The following is a 21,104-nucleotide window of genomic DNA, read 5'->3' as shown; positions in this document are numbered from 1 at the left end:
TTTTCACATCTGTAAAGCTGAGGGGACTAGACTAGACGACGCTCAATGTCCCTTACAGTTTTAAATCTATACAGATCTTATGACTAGATTAGCTACTCACTTCCTGTGTGACCTTGTCACTTCCCTTTACTGGGCTACAGTTTTCTTATCTACAAAATGAGAGAAGTGACCTAGAGGATCTCTAAGGTACTAACTAACCTGTTCTAAATTTCTGATCCCATCACTCTATGACTGAGCAGCTAGGCTATAGAGCCTAGAGCGCTAGGCTTGGATGGAATCAAGAATACTGCTCTTCATGAGTACAAGTCTGGCCTCAGACATTTACTGGCTGTGTGACCAAGTCACTTCTCTCAGTTTCCTCATCTGGAAAAGGAAATAGCAAACTACTCCAATATCTTCGCCAAGAAAACCCTAAATGGCGTCATGAGGAGTCTGACATGACTGAAATGACTGAACAACAGCAAAAAACCATCCAATACTTCTTTACCACAGGTATTCAGACTTATGACAGATAAATCAAAGCACCTACTATGCATATTTTCTCAGATGCTGGGTTAATACAAAAATAAAATATAGTACCTGTCTTTATGGTGCTTATAATCTAGTAGGGGTGATTGGACATTACCTGATGAACCAGCTTTCCATGGCCAAAGTATAGTAATAAGAATGATAAGGTATTAGCTGACATTTACAACACTTTAAATTTTGCATATATTATCAAATAGACTGCTCAGGGTGTTGAAGTCAGGAGAGATTTGGGTTCAGTTTCAGTTTCTGACCCTTGCTAGCTGTGAAGCCATGGACATGAGGCTTACTTTCTCTAAGCCTCACTTTCCCCATCTATAAAATGAAGATAATCATAGGACCTCCTTTACTGGATCATTGTCTGCTATCTTCTCATTCCATTACAAGCTCATTACAACTCCATGAGATAGGGACTACAGATGTTATTGTTAAATTCACCATTTTTCGGGGGAAATTAACGCTCCCAGAACTTAAGCTGCTTGCCCATGGTTCCAGGACCAAGTGTCAGAGATGAGATATGAATCCAGTATTGAGTTAGGGAGATCTGAGTTCAAATCCAGTCTCAGACACTTACTAGCTGTGTGATGCTGGGCAAATCACTTAACCTCTGTCTCCCTCATTTTCCTCATCTGTAAAATAGGATAATAATACTAGTGCCTATCTTTCACGGTTAGTGTGAGGGTCAAATGACATTATATATGTATATATATACATATATATATACACACACACACATATATATGTGTGTGTGTAAACATATACATACACATATATTTCACATATTATCTATAATATTGTCATTTTATGTTTATCACTATATAAATTCTAGATATTAAATAACTAAGGGAAACCAAAACTGCCCCATGTTAAACAAAACAGAAGAAATTGCTCAAGGAATCCACAGGAGGCAGGTCCATCCTTCTTCACCTCTATCCAGCAAGCTCTAATTCCAAGCGTAGATAGATGCGTCTCCTAGACTTTCTGGTCCCTTCCTCTGTTCCATAAAATCTTTGAATTCAGACAAGCAGGAAAAAGCTTTTCCCCCTCATTTCTGAATTCTGTGAATTTTCCTAAGCGAAACAATCATTTACATTTTGGGAAATATCAGAACCAAAATTCAGGATAATGATGTATTTTTATATTATTACTGGCTTTTCAAATTGTCACAAAAACTCAGCTACAAGAAAATTGAAGAGTGAAAGGGAAAGAAAACCAGGAGTTTGCTGCCATCCAGTGGTCACAGACACCTATTCAGCATTTTCTCCTGGGTAGTAAGTAGCATTGATTCAAGGAATGTGAGCTAGAGTTGGGGCTGTATCACAAAGATTAGGTTAGAACAAACACCCTATGCTTGGGGGCAGATGTGACCTTGTGCTGTCAGGAATCACAGATCAGTTAAAAAATATGGTCTTCAGAAGAGTGTCATTGGGGGCTCCACATTAGAAGTTTCAACATCTTTGAGAGGGCTAAAGTCTATTTGTGAGCATCCAAAAGGATTGCAGCCAAGGGGCACTCATGGAGGGACAACTCTCACCTTTGTCACTGCAGAGCTGCGGGTATCATCTGGTGACCTCATCTCACTGATCCTGTACCTCAGCATCACATCTGCTGTTCCCCACCAGGTACTGCATCTCAGCAGCTCTCTCTTCAGCGCCCAATCTCCTGTGCTTCTCTGGGCTCTGCCTGATATATTACTTGGCAGGTGTCAGGGTCTCTTCTGGGCAATGTTCCCAGCTCCCAGAGTCTGCCTTCAGGGCTCCTTGCCAGCTATCTCACCTTCAGATTGTGAGCTCCTTGAAGACAGGGACTATCTTTTGTCTCTTTTTGTATCTGAGTGCTAGTACAGTGTCTGGCACAAAGTAGGCACTTAATAAATGTTTATTGACTGACAATGTGGTAACCAGTGACAGCCAGACCACACTCAGCTAACAGAAGCCAGGAAGAACAATCTTAGTTTTTTTCTTCTCAACCCCCATATCTGAGGCAGAGATCCTAACTGTCACTCCAGATATCTCTCTGATTTAGGATTAGAAATTCCCAACTTCCACTCCAGTTTAGCATACAAATGAATTTGAGACAGACCTTGTTGTGGTTTGTCCTTCATACTCAAAGAGTACAAAAATGACATCATGATGTCAGGGTCAGTGTACAGTGTCTCTGACAATGGCTGATCAGACTAGTACAGGTTTGGAGGGTTCTACCATGGGTCAGGCACAAATAGTCCATATGACCATTTGGAAAGCAAATGTCTCTAAATTCACATATCTCACATTTTTTTTGAGACACTGTCATATGGCTTTGCTTATAGAGCACAACGCCTTCTCTGATGTGGACATGCCATGCTGTGTGGTCCTATGCCAGTGTCTCCCACGTCTTACAATTGATACCAAAGTTCTTCAGAGACATCTTGAGAGTGTCCTTGTATCACTTCTTCTGACCTCCATGTGAGTGCTCATCTTGTGTGAGCTCTTTGTTAAATAGTCTTTTTAGGCAAAAGTATGTTTGGCATTTGAGCAACATGGCCAGCCCATTGGTGTTGTACTCTCTGCAGTAGTTTGAATACTTGGCAAAATTCAGCTGAAGAAAAGACCTCAGTGTCTGGTACCTTATCTTGCCAGGTGATCCTCAGACATCCTAAGAAATCCTAATTCTCATCCTAAGAAAATTCAAATGGAAGTGATTTAGTTTTCTGGTATACTGTCCAGGTTTCACAGGCATACAATAATACGGTCAACACAATGGCTCCGTAGACCTTCAGTTTAGTAGACAACCTAATACCTCTTCTCTCCCACACTTTCAGAGTCTCCCAAACACTGAACTAGCTCGGCCAACCTCATCATCTATGTGTACATTTCTAGAAAGTATACTGCCAAGGTAAGTGAACCTATCTACAGCATTCAAAACATCTCCATTTACTATAATCGATGGTTCCACATATGGATGATGCCAAACTGACTAGTGGAGAACCTCTGCTTCCTTGGTGTTAAGTGTTAGGCCAAAATTAGCATAAGTGGCAGAGAATCCATACTTTATTGTATGCGTGCCATCATGAAACTGTAAGGTCGTTGTTCTCTACCTGCCAAACTCATATTCCTTTCTTTACTATGGATTTCCATCAGCAGCAAAACTGTGTATTTTAGCTATATTTTAGCCAACAGAAAAACCTCCCTAACTCCCTACACTGAAATTTATAGTTCATTTTCCTCCAAGAACTCAAATATGCACATTATTATTCTGGTTAGAACAGTAAGAAATTAAAATGGAAATAATTTGAAAATCATGACACAGAGGTCAACATTTTTCTACCCTCATCATTTGTGGAAAAATTTACCACACATGTTTAGAAAGGGACCAAGGAATGTCCCATGTCTCTGACAAGTGCATCAGCAGCAGCCACCAGGAATGCTAAATACTGTCCCTCCCTAGAAATAATGCATGTAACACTTGCAAGGTAACCAGAGGAGAGTCTATGAAATTCCTAAAGGCTGTTTGGACAAAGACCAGCCAGGAGATGAAATGAGCCTCTCTGTCCCTCTGCTGAAAAGTGTATAAATACACCAGTCTCAGAAAGCTAGTGTACCTCGAAATGGAGTAATTTCAGTAGCAATGTATCCATTTCCAAGGCACTTTTCTGAATCTTTTAAGACTGCTTATGGAAAAGGGCGGCAGCCTAGGAGTTTTCCACCAACCAAAAGAAAACATGAGCCCCTCAAAAGAAAAGGAATTGAAAGGTGAGTAACCAGAGTCCCTTTCTCTTAAAACTAACAAATGAGTATGTTTTCTTGACCCTTTCATTATGTGGTAGAGATTATGAATCATACTTGTTGAAAGAGTCATAACTTATTCTTATGACATGTTAACACTTTAACAATGAGGAAGAGAGATGTATGCTATTTGATGTTTCAGGAAGTATAGAGCCCTACCCCAAAGATCCAATGGATCTGTGATTCCATCCATATGTGTATGCCCTGTAGGGATGCAACAAGGAGAGAAAGAAAGAGACAGAGACAAAGAATTGGGGGGGGAGAGGGGGAGGAGAAAGGAGAGGGAGAAGGAAAGAGAGAAAAAGAAGGAGAGGGAGCAAGGCAGTGGAAACAACCCTAACTTAGGAGTGAAATCCTGCTTCTGATACCTCCCTGTTCCAGACCACTGTTTCCAGATATGACAGGTTTGGGCCAGATGATCTCCGAGTTCCCGTCCTATGAATGTATAACTATCTGTATCTAAAATACAGTCTCAGGAAAATCCCATCATTTCCTCCCTAAACTCTGGTTTTCATTCTATGATTGGGAATGAAGGAAAAACATTGGCATTGAGATGATATGTAATCCACAAGATTCTGAGTCAAAGACTTTTACCATTTCAGCAACTCACCATTCATTAGTCACCATTCAATGTGACACCAAATGCTTTTTGATCAGTTTCTCTGAAAAGTTTAGGGGGGTGTGTGTGTGTGTGTGTGTGTGTGTGTGTGTGTGTGTATGTGTGTGTGTGCATGTCTGATCTCATCTCGCACTGTCTCTCTATGTAACATTTTAAAACTCCATCTTGTAATTGACATATCTTGCCCAGTCCCAAGCCATGGAAGGCAGATGAGAGCATCATCAGTGGCCAATGAGAATATCAAATAGGATTTCTCCCCTGAAATAATACATGTAACACTTTCAAGGTTCTCCCCAAATATTGTATTTGAATTTGAAAAGTCATCCTGGTTATGCTAAACAACCTGCTGTCTTCTCATCTCTAGAGGCTGCTCCTTGACCCTCTTAGCAACCTTCATGAGGGAGATTTCAGACAAGTAAGATCTTTTCATGAGGACTGGGGCACTAAAGGAAGCAACAATTAACTTTTATGTGGGTTTGTCCATAAATATTTTAGAGTTTTCATTGCTTTGCTAAGAAATAGCAATGTGCTCTTTGGGACAAATATTATCGCAAATAAAATCAGCTAACTACTGGGCAAGATATTAAAATAGGAAATGCAAATTTAAGAATAGTACCATTAAAATTGCTTTTGGAGAGTGATGACACCAATTTTTTTTCTTGGGTCTTCAAGCAAAAATTTCAGAAAAGGTCCCCTTTCCCTTTGTGAACTGAAAAACCCAGAGGTTGCCAGTGAAGGATGCAGTCCTCTATTCCCCGGGCCACCCTTACAACACAGGGACTGTCTGTTAGGCCTCTAGAAAGATAAAAGGAGGCACCTGGCAGAAGCTGTCTCCTGCTCTCAAAACCCATTTGTACTTTCTCTATGCAGCTCTAAAACTCATGAGCAATTGAGTTCAAATATAAAGATTTAGCTGAAATAATGATAGCTAGCATTTACATCATGCTTTAAGGTTTGCAAAGCAGTTTTGATACTCAAAACAATAGGTGGTATCATTATCCTCATTTTACAGGTGAAGAAATTGAGGCTGGGAGATATCAAACGACAATGTGCCAGGGTCACCCAGGCAGTAAGTGTCTGAGGCAAGATTTGAACTGAAGTCTTCCACACCCCAAGTCAAGCTCTCTCTTCACTCTGCCCTCTAAACTGCTTTATTTTTACCTAGCTGAAATGGGTAATATATTTAGATCGAGAAGGAAACCTAAAGGTCCCTGAGTTCAACCATCCCACTTGACCGATAAGAAACCGAGGCTCAGAGACACTACAGAATAAGTGACTTGCAGCAGGTCAGTCAGGTAGCTAGTACTTGTGTGTAAGGCAGAATCTGAGCCCTAGTTATCCTGGCTCCAAATCAGCACTCTATGCCATGATGATGACCCTAATTATTCTTTGCTGAATCGGCAGAATCCGTGTAAGATGAGGCTCCCACCCCAACCCTACTACCATGATTTTGTCCTCGTCTTGGGCCTGCTTAACCTCTAAACCTCCAAGTCTCTGGCCTCATTGCGGAGATTAGAAGTAGAAAAAGTTGGGTTTGAAGGCTAATTTTTCAAATGTGTCATCTTTGATTACAGAGACCTTGGCAGGTCAAAGACATACTACGAGACATGGATTATATTTCTCTATCTGTGGGTGTATCACAAATGTGTCACATGGTTTTTCCTACTAATAGAATGTAAGCTCCTGAGGGCAGAGACTGTGTTTTTTATCTCTGTATTCCCCCGATATGTGGTAAGCGCTCAATAAATGCTTACTGAATGAATGAATGAATAAATGATACATAAAGTGTTTTGCAAACTTGAAAGTGTTATATGTTACTACTGCTACTACTATACAATATTTGTAGATTAATATTCGTAAAGCACTTAATACAGTGCCTGCCACATAGTAAACACTCTGTAAGTGCTTATTCCTTCCCTTTCCCCCCCATTATCACTGACTGCTGCTCCTCCTCCTAAGTTGAGGGAAGGGAAAGAAATTTAAGTGATATTTTAAAATATATCCATAAAAAAGTATTCTAAGAAATATTATCACTAAGCATGTAGGAGGCATTAGGCAAATCACTCCACCCCAGGGAACCCGTTTCCTCCTCAGGCACATGAAGGTGCTGGCCCAGATGCTTCCTTCAAGCCTTTCTAGGATCAAATGGGCTAACTTATGTAAAGCTCTTTGCAATTCTTTGCCGTTCTGAAATTCTACTTTTCTGAGTCCTGTAGGCCATACCTGGATGGTGGCCACGCCTGTGACTGACCACATATGCCTGTGTCTATATAATACCAAACAGTTGCTTAAAAAACAAAAAAGCCAATCAATCACCTGGTTATCCACAAAAGTCCAAGTGACTGATTAAATTGACCTTTTTTTCCCTGCTGTGTTAGTTCAGTGGGCCATTTGTGTGGTACTGGTCAACCCCTGAAAGTTTGTTTTCATGATTTTTCAAATTTTATTTACTTAAAGGACTTTAATTACAGTTCCCCTCTCTTTGCTAAGGTGGCATAGAGCTGTGTCTACCAACTTAGTTAAACAAAATGTACTGGTCCCCAAAGAGGAATCTTCCAGTGGAAGCGACCTGGAATCACAACAAAGTCCAGAAAATAAGAAGAAGAATTTTATGAAGAAAATAAAGACTGCTTTCAGGAGAACGCTGCCTGAGCACTACAGAATCAAAGTAGCAAGGTCCCATAAGAGCGGCCCCTCAAACCACAAGGAAGCTCTCTTTTCAAACACTCAGAGTCTCCTTCCTAGAATCGCCAAGGAGCCGCGGTCTCATAGATTATTTGCCAAGCCCCAAATAAGAAAGCTTTCACAAAATGGTAACTAATGGAAAGGACATTTGTATGGGGGGGAGGCCAGGGAAGGGGAGGGAGGTGGGGCAAGGAAATGAAGTGCAAAGAATGGTGGGTTTGGAATTAGAGGATTAAGGTCCCTGCTCTGCTAGCTTGCTACCAACACAATTTTGGACAAGTCTCTTTCCCTCACTGGATCTCAGTTCCCACATCTGTAAAAGGAAGGGGCTGACTTAGCTGACCCCTGATGTCTCTGGAAGGAAGGAAGGAAGGAAGGAAGGAAGGAAGGAAGGAAGGAAGGAAGGAAAGAAGGAAGGAAGGAAGAAAGGAAGGAAGGAAGGAAAGAAGAGAGAAAGGGAGAGAGGGAGGGAGGGAGGGAGGGAAGGAGAGAAGAAGAAAAGGAGAGAGGAAGGGAAAGATGAAGGGAAGAAAGGAAGGAAATCCCTTATACAGGGTGTCCCTAAAGTCTGGACACATAGGCAAAGTGGAGTTATTGTATCGAGTTCACATGAATCTTGCAAAGTGCATCAACCCTTGCATCGCAAATGATGGAAATCATATTGAAGATGTTATTTGTTAATATTCCAATTAAATAAAATATTGTTGAAAATTTCATTCATTTCATTTCTTGAAAATATGCATTTTTGCCTATGTGTCCAGACTTTAGGAACACCCTGTAGTATCTTGGCAAGTGCAGGGAGTCCTCACCAAGTAAATTAGAAACCATGTCTGTCTGTCTATTTGTCTGTCTGACTGTCTATGTCTGTGTCAGTATCGGTCTATATGTGTTTGTGTTTTATAAATAAATCTGGTGTTTTTCAGTTGACTGATTACTTTTTCAAACAAACCCACTCTACCGGAAAAAAAGCAGTCACTAACACAGGCATCCAAGCATCTTGTAATAACCTGGCATGGATCAACCTGTACATTTCTATTGCAAAAACAACAACAAAGAAAACACACTATTAATCCGACTTACCTAGACATAGGGAACAGGGGGAAGGTGAGAGGTCAGCAACAAAGGGAGAGCTGATTTCTTCTCTGACTTCCAGATTCCTGACTAGCTTTAATTTCTTGTTCTTAGCCAGTGAGTAATATTGAAAGCATTCTCCCTACTGCATCAATAACAATTTACTGCCTAAAATCCATCTCAATCAACTAGAAACCCTCATGACATATTCTTGCCCTCCCTGTAAGGTGAGCTATAACCTTTCCTTCATCTTCAGTTACAGGGTCCAGGATCAGGCTTCAAAGTCGTATCTCGAAGAGACAACTCTACTCCATTGCGAATTGGTTTCCACAGAGGCTTTGGTGACAAAAATAGGGTCATAGGAGAGAAGAAAAGGCTGATGCAGGAAAATCTACCTCCACCAAAAGGGTCATCATTAATGACTTCTGAGGTGGTTTTTTCCAGCGATAGGACTTCTTAAACTTCTCTCTCAAGTCCTATTCTAACACCTCTCTAGGGTGAAAGGGTAGTCATGGTTTTTGTTTGTTTGCTTGTTTGTTTGTTTGTTTGTTTTAAGGCAGAAAAGCTTTTGAGCACAGGCCTGGTAATGAACTATCTTGACTTATCATGAAAGGGCCGGTCTTGCTCAATTTAGAGTGGCTCATCACATGAAGTTTGGCCGCTCAGTGATGAATTTTTTTGTTCACAGCAACTCATAAAGGCTATCTATTAAGGTGTGGAGGGGTTATAATTTTCACTGACAAAGGAATTGCCCACATCAATGAAACTAGAGATTCATATAGGATCATAGGAAGAGACATGAGATATTATCTAATCTAAGCCCTTTGTTTTACAGAGAGGAAACTGAGGCCCACTGAAGCTAAGTGACTTGTCTAAGATCACACAGCAAGTCGGTGATAGTCACAATCTGAACTCTGGTTCTCTGGCTTCAAATCCAGTACTCTTCTCACTAGACTATGACTTCTGGATATATTAGTGAATGAACAAAAATGTCTGCTGCGAACAAAACATTCGTATTTATGATTCTCACCCACTTTTTCCTCTCTTTCTTAAAGCAACTATCCAACTGGATGTTGTAGAAGCAGAAACTGAAGAGATTACTGGAGGAAACACCTTTGTTCGAGCCAGAAGGACAACAAGGCGGCTCTCTGTGACCTCCCTACCTTCTGGACTTCAAAAGGTAAAATGATTCCATGATCACAGACAGAAGTTAGAGTTGGAGGGAACAACAGAGGCCATCTTGAGTTGTCTAGACTCTAGACCAACTCACATCCAAAAATGAATCCCCATCCCAACACACCAGAAAAGGGGTCAGACAGTCTCTGCTTGAAAAACTCTAATAGGAAGAACCCACAGCTTTGTGGCAGCTCTGCTCATCGGGACATTTATCAGGAAACCAAACCTACATTTGCCTCTTTGAACTTCTTGCCCATTTCTCCTGATTCTGTCCTCTAGAACCAAATAAAACAAGGTGAATCCTTTGTCGCTCTTTTGCATCTTCTCTTTTCCAGGCTAAACTCTCGAAGGGAGTGCTCACTTGCCCTCAAACTTCCCTTCCAACATTTCTACCCTAACAAGTTCCTGTCTGCTAGTGCAAAACAGATCCAGAATAGAATATCCTTTTGTTGGTTTCTCTACCATTTCGAAGAATGACATTGTCATTAAAGTAAGTCAAGAAGTGATTGACCTTTGTCAGGGAGCTCGAGAAGATGTCTGGATAATGAAGTCTCATCACTATTTTATCATGGCTCTGTGCCAGCTTGTTGTTGCCTACATTTTGGGGATCTGTGTATAGACATTTGAGGCCACGGGTTTTAGTTCTGGCTCTTTTCTTAGATTTTTGTTTCTTCAGGGAATTTGAGTGGCTCAATTTTGATTCTTCTTTCATGGTAGCTATGCTAGGATCCACATGGAAAGTTTTTCCCCTCACTCATCTTTTTTCATTTAAAGCTTTTTCATTTGATTTCTTGAACAACCAGAAGATATTTTCATACCAGCCTCTGTTAGGAATACTCTGTCCTTGACCAGGAATCTATGATGTTTGTGTTTTAACCATGGTCTGAAAGCCTAAATATTCATCCTCAGGAAGCAACTTCTTAGTTAGCTATTCCATTCTCAAATGAGTGTTTCTCCTTTGCATTTTTTGCCTTCAAAGGGCAACAGTGAGGGAAAAAAACATCACTCCCCTTGAACTCTTCAGTGGCTTGCACAATTGGCAAATTTGGCAATATTTTTAATGTTCTTTCTATCATTTGTGACCACATGAATCACCAGAAATTGATGGTAACCATCCATTTTGATAAGCCTTGCAAGTTCCCCGGTTACATTTGGATACATGCCCCCAACAAAGAGCAGAAATGTCCATTGTTGTTATCAGGGTGACTTTGTCCCCTGTGTGAGAAAGTCATTGACAATCACTATTCTTCACTTCATTCACTTCTTTGATCCTCACTGGATGGCCTCTCATTTGGAACACTCTATGGCTCAACTCTATCATTCTTTGGAGCACAATCATCTTTTGCTTCCTCAAAGCATCCAATTGCCTTCTCTTCAAGGAGAATCTCAAATCTGTTTTTAAGTCCTAAGTTTAACTTTTCTCCTCTGTGGATCATTCTTCCACTCACTAAACTCCTGACAAGGGTCAAATTTCTTCTTATTTGCCCCAGATCCCTTTTGTTTTTTGTTTTGTTTTTTTTTTCATTTAATCCCCACTTCAAAGTCCTCTCAATATGTATAGAGTGTGGAGTCCCTTTACCTCTTCCAGGAGGGAATTTAATCTACAATTAGAATACAAATAACAGACACTTGACTGTGTCACAAATATAAACACTGCTCATTCAGTGTGAGTCACTGCAAAATTCTTCCTGCTCTCCATAGAGACTTTGATTTTCAGCCTTTTTTTTTAAACTACTTGTAGCTGTTTACGCTTTATCTCAGGTTCTTTCAGTAATTTCTACAGGTAATTATCACCTCAGTGATTTGATGTCCCCACTTAACTTTCTAACATTAGTCTCAAGGAAAACTCTACAAGGATACTTCACTTCCCTTCCCTCTAACTTTCTATCCACTTTAACAATCATCAATCTACCAATCTGTTTTAAACTCCATTTTTTCACTTCTTTTTTTATTTACCTTTACTTCTTTACCTAGCCTTGCCAACTATCTTCTCCATTTCTTTCTCCTTGAGCTTTTTTCCCCAATCCATTTTAATTCTTTATCCTTTCTGTCTTTGTACCTTCTCTCAAAGAATCTGGAGGTATAATATGCACCTACATCACAGAATTTAAGAGCTGGAAGAGCCTTCAGTAGCTATATGTTCCAGCTCATTAATGAAATGAATCCTCATTATATTCCACTTGACACATGGTTTTCTATCTCCCCCCTTGGCTTTGAAGGAAGGAGAAACTCTTACCTACAGAGGCAGATTATTATCCTTTCGGAAAACTCTAGTTGTTGGGAATGTTTTTCCTGATGTCAGGTCTAAATTTGTTTTTTATAAGTTCCACCCATTATTCCTGGTTCTGCCATTTAAGAATAGAACAAATCTAATAAAATAGGACAAATTTAATCCCTTCTCACATTACAGCCCTTCAAATATTTCACATAGTACTCATATCCCCACTGCGAGTCCTCTTCTATCATGTCCCTACTGACTTATCTTCTCCAGGCTAAATCTATCTACTTTCTTGGATTAGAGGTAGCTAGGTGGCACAGTGGATAGAGCCCTGGGCCTGGAATCAGGAGGACTTGAGTTCAAATGTGGCCTCAAATGCTTAATTACTAGCTGTGTTAGTCACTTACCTCGCCACCCCAACCCCACCCCTGTCATGGTTGTAATGAAGATCAAATGAGATAAATATTTGCAAAGCACTTAGCTTAGCAGAGTGCCTAGTGCATTGTAGTTGCATAATAAATACCTGTTTCCTGTCCTTCCTCCGTGAGGTCAAAACTATTTTCATAAGAATACTGAGACGTTATTTGCCCGTTAAACTACTCCTCCCTTTTCCACTTACATATCTGTGTGAAGTCAAGTGTTCTTCATATACTTCAATCAAAACAACCTATCAAAGCAGACTGAATGCAGAATCAGACATGAGAATCCAACTGTCTTCTATGGAGTCAGACATTAAAGAAATTTGCAAAAATATGTGAAATAATGCCATTCTCGACACTTTTTTCTTTGGGAAAATACAGATTTTTTTCATAGAAAATACATTATTTCTGTTAAGACAAAATGTTTTTTTTTACTGGCATTTTAAATGAATAAATTTCTTTAAAATGTATTACCTTTCACTTCTAATATGATAACTATCAATAGATAGAACCTGCATAAACCAAAGCTTTTTGGGGTCCTCAATAATTTTGAAGGGTTTAGAGGGGTCTTGAGACCAAAAAGGTTGAGACCTACTACCCTAAAGTATACCCATCCAGAGTCACAGTTCATTCGTGATAAAAACTACCTGAGAGGTCAAATTTGCCCACTTGCCTTAGCACCTCTGGGTCATCCTGTTTGTTGTCCAAGCTTTGGGTATTTATGTATGGCCATTTGAGGGCATGGGTGTTGCAATGTTCACCCTTATTGGATTTTGTCCATTCACACATCAACAACTACTGCTTCCTTCCTTCATTGTAGCTACTCTTATGGTAGTTTAGCTTGGAGGATATACACAAGGAGCCTTCTCCTTCTCCCATCCTTTTTCTTTTAAAGCCTTTCTAATCAGATTTGGAAAACACCAGGCAATTACATTCTTTTTAAAAATTTTATTAACTTATTTATTTTTAGTTTTCAATATTCATTTCCACAAGATTTTGAGTTACAAATTTTCTCCCCATTTCTACCCTCCCCTCCACCCCAAGATGGCATGTATTCTGATTGCCCCTTTTCCCAGTCTGCCCTCCCTTCTATCACCCCACTCCCCCTCTTATTCTCTCCCCCCTTACTTTCTTGTATGGTCAGATAGATTTCTATACCCCATGCCTGTATATCTTATACGCAAATACGTCCTTACGAGTCTTTCCTTGTTAGCTGCTCTCTGCACTTGATCAGGAATCTGGCCTAATCTTTAAGCCATGGTCCAGAAGCTCAAATCCCTTTTCCAGATACTTCATTATCTTATCCAGCTGTTTAGTTACAAAATTTATTTTTGCTTCCTACATCCCTTTTCTTTAATGGACAACAGTGAGGAAATCGCAACCTATTCCCCTGTGGTCTTCAGTTTCTTACCCAAGACTTCTTAAGCTTGGGCAATACTTTTTTAGTTTCCTTCTGGCTGCACCATATGTGTCCACAGTCCTCAATTGTGAGTGATTGTATTGGTCTGGATAAGTCTCGAGATGTTCTCCATTATGCTTTAGATACATGCCCCAGGGAAACATTTCAGCTGTGGTTCCTCAGACCAACCAATAGCTGCCAGAGCAGGCAATCACCAACTTCTCTTCTTCTTGTATCCTTCCCCTGGCACTTCCTGAATGATATCTCACATGATACACTTCTGGGGTTCTACTAGATATTTCTCTGAAGCACAGGTAGTTTCTTCCTGCTCAGAGCATCTGACCACCTTCTCTTGAGGAAGGGAATCTGCCTTTAAATTCTCATCACGGCACTGCTGTCCTTTCCTTCCTCCTTCTTTTCTGTGTGTCATGCTCTTGCACTCACTTCCACTCCAGTCCCTTCAGATGACTTCTATTCCTCCCCTCACCATTTTTTCCAAGGTGAAGCCTTGCTTTTGTTTCCTCAAGGAACACTTTATTCTCCCTAACATCTTGGAGTGTGGAGAAGCATTCAAGTCTCCATCTTCCCTCTAGTTGGGAGATTAACCTATACTTGCAACACTGATGACAGTCACTTGTCTGCAGCAGAAATACAAAAATCACAGTTGGAGGCAAATCATAGTAAAATTTCCTCCTCTTTTCCATACTGGTTGAGATTTTTTCATCTTGTTTTTAAAAAGATATACTTGTTAATTTAATATTAGTAAGTATATTATAATGCTACTTTTATATTTATTGTGCAACCACAAGCACTTAGTTAAAACTTTAATGGCCAATTAATGTTTTCTGATAACTAATACTATATAACTAACATAACGCTTTCCTTTCTTTAGTCTCACAGCCTCAGCTTTACTCACCTTCCCTTCAGTCTTCTTCCAGCCTCCTGTCCATTTCACCAGTTTGCCCCGCCCACCAATTTAATCTACCAACTTGCTTTGCCCTATAATTGTTTCACTTACTTTTTCTTACTTACTTTGCTTGTCTTGCAACTTACTTTCTCCCTTACCCTCGAGTCTTTGACTTCTTTAGTACTTTTATATCATCCCTAATTATTCTTGATTCAGGTCCTCTTTCACCTCAGAAATAAAATTGAGATGAGTATCTGGGCCTGAGATTCCTCTCCTTTCAGCTTGTCCCAGACTTCTCCAAATGTCTCCTCTTCAGATTTAATCTCTGGTCTCCTTCACAAGACCAAATTTCTCCAAACCACTTACACAAAACTCTTTTTCCTTTTATTCATCTCATGTTCTCATATCTTCTCCATACCCTTCTCCCAAGACCCTCTTCAATAAAAACCAGAAATTAATCAGTGACCTTAGAATAAAATTGCTTTCAAAGGCCTTTTGGATTTGGAGCAATCTAATGTGCCGTTTTAGGAGTTTCTTTAATACCAAAAGATCATTCTATCTCAAATGCCAAATAAAGCCAAAGATAGCATTTGCTTTTTTTGTCTACTATGCCAAACTGTTGATTCACTTTGAGTCTAGTAACTCTATCTCCCAGTTCTCTTTCATAGGACTTCATAGGTCTAACCATACCACCCCCAAGTGCAAACTCAAGTAGAAACTAAATAATCTTACTCATTTGGGGTGAATGGAGTGTTCAAGGAAGACTAGCACCTCTGGTGTGAGAGCTTGCTGACCTTTTTCAGGGTTGCATCCACCTTTGGTGTTTACCTGTCACCCAACCCACACCTGTGGTTCCAAGGAGCTATAGCACATACAGTAGCTACAACCTCATCTAGTGGACTAAACCAGGTTGAAGATAACTGACAGGCCTTAAACCCATTGGTGACTTAAAAGAATGTCTACCCCAAGCATATGAAGATGTCCCCCCACCACCAGAGGAATGGGCAGATGAAAACAATTTGTTCCAAGGGCCATGAAAGCAGAGGAAGCAGGCATTGTGGAGTGCTTAGAATTTGATCAGACATTGAAGATGCCAAGGTCATCCACTGCATCCTGGGCCATTGTCAATCATACTGACTTCTGTCTTGCCATCGGATTTGGATGACTCTGGGAAGAGAGAGTGAGGATGATGACTTTGTGCAACTCTGACTCACTTAAATCCAATTCACCCCATGATATCATTGGCCCTCTTTGAAAATGAAGGTTGACCTCAACCGAGAATATACTTCTATCTAACTTTTAGGAGAAACTAACATCAAAGGAGGACAACTGGTCATGTTAAGCCATGATGGCTCAGATGCTGTGTGTCATGCATGTTTGAAAATAGATATAGTAAAGGGTAGGGTAAAGGACCTAAGAGATCTTTAATTTGAAGATGAGAAGCCTGGGGGTGGGGTGGGGGCAGGGAGAGAGACATGATTGCTGCCTTCAAGATGTGAAGGTCTGTCACATGAAACAGAGATTAGATTTTTTTTTTCTTACTGGTTCCAAGAAGGCAAAGCTAAGAACAATGTAGAAAGTTACACAGAGGCAAATTTAGGCTTGAAGTGAAGACAAATTTCCTATCGGAGCCACCCCAAAGCAGAAGGGGCCACACTAGGGGAGCATAGCTCCCTCCCTTCCCCTAGTGGAGGTTGTCAAGACAAAATTGCTCATTGGCCAGGATTGTGTCAGAGGGATTCTAGTTCAAGTGTGGCTTAGACAAGATGTTCTCTGAGGTTCCTTCCAACTCCACTAATTCTGTGGCTCTGTGATTTCACAGAAGCAGCTGAGGATAGTGGGTAGAATAGTGTGATTGGAATCAAGGAGCCCTAGGTTCAAGTCCCATGATAGGTAGATAGAGGAGAGGCAAGTTGATAGGTAGGTAGGTAGGTAGTAGGTAGATGGATGGAAGATAGACAGACAGACAGACAGACAGACAGATAGATGGATGGATGGATGGATAGATTGATAGAAAAGTTGATACAGATTTATTAGATGCTTACTATGTTAAGCACTGCAGATATAAATGCAAGCAAACCAACATGGCAGTTTCCACTCTCAAGGATCTTGCATTCTAATAGGGAAACACAAAACATAGAAAGGAGCTGGGAAGGGAGGGTCAGGGGAGACTGAAATATGCTGGGAGTGCTCATGAAATGGTGGTCTCAGCTAGAGACACAATCAAGAAAACAGAATCCAGGTGGAGGCACCTTGAGGAGGTGGAGAAGAAATGGACCTACATGCTGTGTGACCCTGGATGAGTCACATAACCTCTGGGTCCCTCCAGAAACCCCCTAGTATTCAACTACTGTCATAGAAAGATTTTCATGTGTTAGTAGTGAGTTTTAGGGCCGAGACTCCCCTGTGCTGAGGAAATCACAGTTCCTTCCTGTATTTGCATATAGAAGATTTCCTACTGTGGAACTCTATGGGTTTCTAAGTATATGTGAATTGGAGTGGAGAACTGGGGCAATTTTCTGGATAATTCCACAGCCCAAATCAGTTATGCCTTGCTCATCTGGATATTTGAGGTTAGTGGGATTTCTCTTGAATTATCCAGATGTGGTAATCACTTCCATTTTCTACTTTGCTCTGTGTGTAGACTGTCCATGAAGCAAGTCGGTCTCCATAGGTTTCCATGATCAGAGGGCTCTTGTGCTTAGGTTTGAAATTTTGCTTTCTCTGCTACATTTGCTCCGACCCCATTTGTAAGCACATTCAGCCAAGCCCATGAGAGTGGCATGGGGAGTAGACGGGGACCACCAACTTTGTACAGGACTTACACAAACGTGTGCAATCTGATTATTCAGTGCATAAGGAAGGAACAGTGAAGAGAAAATTAAACCAGAGCTCATTAGCCAGGAGCCACGACCTTGGAATGATTTCCCATAGCAATCTCATAGGGCAAGTACTTTAACTAGCAAGCCAGGGTGTGGGGAAGGAAGTACGATGCATGGGGAGAAAAAGCCCAGGGCTTTCTTTTCATGTTCCCAGACTCTTCAGCCACCAGAATAAAGGAATGTGCCGAACGGTGTGCCCAAATTAATGGCTTGATCCAGTAATAATGAGCTTTAGGAGGCACTGGTCCATGGAAGCTCAGATCGCTTACTGCGCTCAGTGGTTCCAGAGGCAATTTTCCCTTTTCTACTTATGTTTGACCTGTTTTCTCTCGATGCTGTAGATTCTTTCTGAGCCAGGCCCTCTCGTTTCTCTGCCTCCTACAGATCTCTTCAAAGAAAGCTCTTTGCACAAAGCACATCCACAAGGCATGGAGAATAATATGCCTATGTACAGCTGTCAGCCAAATATTTTCACCTGGCAAATGTTCATAGTTTACAAGCAAATACATTTTATGAGTTATTGTTCTTTGGAAAATTCATATTTAAACATTAATGGAGGGTTCCTGGTAGTTCTCTCTGCCTCATCGGTTTTTCAATTCTTTCACCAGGTCTCATATTTATCAAAGAAGAGACGACGCTTCCCAGTGCTTAGAAAAAAGAAAGCTAACATGGAAAACATCCTTTGTGCCTCTGATTTGACAGTAGGAAAACTTCAGATGCAGGTAGCAGACTATGCTTTTTGCTTTGCTTCTGTATTTTAGGTGATGGAAGCAAATGGTGTGTGAAGTCTAAAAAAATATGGATATGACAGATATCCAACAAAAGGGGAGTGTTTAAAGAAATTTTTGTATATTAATATTAATTAGAATGCTATCAAGATGGATTAATGTGAAAAATGTAGAGAAGCCTGGAAAGACATTTATAAAATTATGCAAAGTGTATGTGTTGGGGGATGAGGAAAAATAGAACCAGAAGACTCTATTATATACTTTCTAACATCAAATAAAGAAAAATGAATGAGAATCAAGCAAGCAAAAAGCCATAAGCATTTATGAAGTGACTCATGCAGCAGGCACTCTGCTAGGCTCTAGGAATACAAAAGTGAAATAATCCCTGCCTTCAGCACACTTCTATTTTATCAGGAGGCTAACATGTACATGTATGAGTGTATACAAAAGAGAAACATAGATTTTTGAATTGGTAAGGACCCTAGAATTCATCAAGTTCACCTCTTTAATTATCAGGTGAAAAAACTGATGTCCAGAAAGATTAAGTCACTCCAAAGGTCATTCAGCTAGTAAGTGTCAGGAGTAGGATTCAAATCCAGGTCTTTCTGATCTCAGGACCACAGCGCTAGTTACTATACCACTGCCCTCTGCAATGTCTCTGGAGAGGAGGGGAGGACACTAGAAGCCAGTGGGAATCGAAGGAGGCCTCATTTAGGAGGCGGCGATTAAAATGACTCTTGAATGAAAATAGGATTTCCAAAGAGCAGAAGCAATGGGAAAGAATGGACCAAGAATCCTGAGAGAGACTTAGAGGGCTCTGACTGGGGGGAAAAGTATCACAAGAGGTCGTGCGCTGAAATGAATTAATTTAAACTGGAATCTTTACTAAGCACATTTAGTTGTTTGTATGTTGATAGTTGGTAGATGCTGAGCTTCTAATATCCAAATACTCCAATGGGTCTGCAGTCTCATCGATGTGGGTATCATGCAGATCCTTCCAATAATGGGAATCGAAAAAGTCGCCCAGGGCTGCCCATATGGTATCTTTTGCAATTGACATGTGTTCCACTCATTTTCTCTTCTATTCATACATTTCTCTGAAGATTTGGAGTATGGAAGACATGAGTTCAAGTCCTGCCTCAAAACCGTACTAGCTGTGTGACCCTGGGCAAGTCACTGAACTTCTCTCAGCCTCAGTTTTATCATCTGTAAAATGGGGATTTTAATAGCACCTACCTCACAGGATGGTTGTGAGAATCAAATGGGTATATGTAAGGCACTTTGCAAATCAGAAAACACTATGCAGATGCTAGCTGTTACTACTATTATCATTATTTCAATGTATTTCGGCCTACTCACATCCACCGTATGTCTCTTCATGGTCCTTTGAATGGAGATACTTCTTTTCAATTCTTTGGAGACTATAGCTCACAGTCTTACGACGGCATCAGTAAGATACTGGTATTAAAAACTTACGCCTCGATTATTAGAAACTTAAGCACCTAGACTTTTTCTAATGTTCCTAATTGAGCATTTGAAAATGAAAATGCAGATATGGGATTAGATTGATTAAGGAGGCACAGACATAAGGACCACCTGAATGGCATGGCATCTGAAACAAGCAGGTCCAATACAACAGGTTTGAGGATTGAGTGAATTCCATTAAAAATAAACACAGGCACAGGGGCTTTTTTTTTTTTTTTAAGAAAAAAGGAGACTCTTTGTCACAGGAAGGCAAATATCTCAAGGTCTCAAATGATGGCCAGTACTCAAATTAGATGAATACTCCGGGATTTGAAAATGCTTGCCAAACTTATTGGCTCTTGTTTCTCCAAAAGCATCTTCCCCTTCCACGTCCACAACGCATTCCAGTCTACCGTCTTATTTCTTTGTATCTGTCCGCTTAGGTGGATGACCTCATAGAATCGGTGGCAGAAAAATCTATGAAACTCCTGGCCCAAAGACACGCAGAACTCCAACAGTGTGAATTTCTCGGGGATGAGATTCTTCAGTCATCCAAGCAGTTCCAAAGGGTCTCCAAGAGAACCATGAGGAAATATAAATGGAAAAATGTGTGTTTTCCATGTACTTGCTGCTGCTATTGAGTCTACCACAGGTAATATGGGCAGCTAGATGGCGCCATAGTGCACAGAGCACCAGGCCTGGAGTCAGGGAAGACTCATCTTCCTGAGTTCAAATCTGGCCTCAGACACTTACTAGATGTGTGACTCTGGGCAAGTCACTTCAACCTGTTTGCCTCAGTTTCCTCATTTGTAAAATGAGCTGGAGAAGGAAATGGCAAAACCACTGGTATCTTTGCCAAGAAAACTCCAAATGGGGTCATGAAGAGTTAGAAACAACTGAAAAACAGCAACACAGTTAGTATAAAAAATTATATTCCTAATGCACATATCTGACTATGTCCATCAGCCCCCTCCTGAAGTTTCTGTCGTTCCTTATTGCCCCTAGGATCAAGCACAAACCCCTCTGGTGGGCATTTAAATCCTATCAAAACTTGGTTCCAATCTCTCTTTCCATATGGACTACGTTAGTGCGCCTATGCCCCTTGAACATCTACAAACTGCTGTTCCCATGTAGAGCATTCTATCTCTGATCTACTTGCTTTTGCACAGGCTGACCCCCACACCTGGAATGCTGTCCCTCTTTACCTCTGCCTCCTGAGAGGGAGTAGGATATAATGGACAGGGCAT

The 21,104-nt window shown here is 40.7% G+C and overlaps 1 protein-coding gene across 1 annotated transcript; it reads left to right on the top strand.

Annotated features, from left to right (window-relative positions):
- Positions 1-4,131: 4,131 nt before the first annotated feature.
- On the top strand, positions 4,132-20,498 carry C9H3orf49 (chromosome 9 C3orf49 homolog). The gene is made up of 5 exons (XM_036737719.1): positions 4,132-4,256; positions 7,399-7,721; positions 9,720-9,844; positions 18,274-18,387; positions 20,301-20,498. The coding sequence occupies exons 1-5, from the start codon at positions 4,132-4,134 to the stop codon at positions 20,496-20,498; spliced, it is 885 nt and encodes a 294-aa protein (XP_036593614.1).
- The last annotated feature ends 606 nt before the right edge of the window (positions 20,499-21,104 follow it).

Source organism: Trichosurus vulpecula, chromosome 9 (genome assembly GCF_011100635.1).
Source record: "Trichosurus vulpecula isolate mTriVul1 chromosome 9, mTriVul1.pri, whole genome shotgun sequence".
NCBI lineage: Eukaryota > Metazoa > Chordata > Mammalia > Diprotodontia > Phalangeridae > Trichosurus > Trichosurus vulpecula.
The sequence above is the reverse complement of the archived record's forward strand: the minus strand, read 5'-3'. Positions and strand labels throughout refer to the sequence as shown.

What these genes read in the sequence shown, in the direction of transcription:
- C9H3orf49 (XM_036737719.1), top strand. Translation starts at nt 4,132, where the DNA reads ATGTATCCATTTCCAAGGCACTTTTCTGAATCTTTTAAGACTGCTTAT. An exon ending in AAGAAAGCTTTCACAAAATG is followed by an intron (nt 7,722 to 9,719) that starts GTAACTAATGGA and finishes TCTTTCTTAAAG; the next exon opens with CAACTATCCAACTGGATGTT. An exon ending in TAGGAAAACTTCAGATGCAG is followed by an intron (nt 18,388 to 20,300) that starts GTAGCAGACTAT and finishes CTGTCCGCTTAG; the next exon opens with GTGGATGACCTCATAGAATC.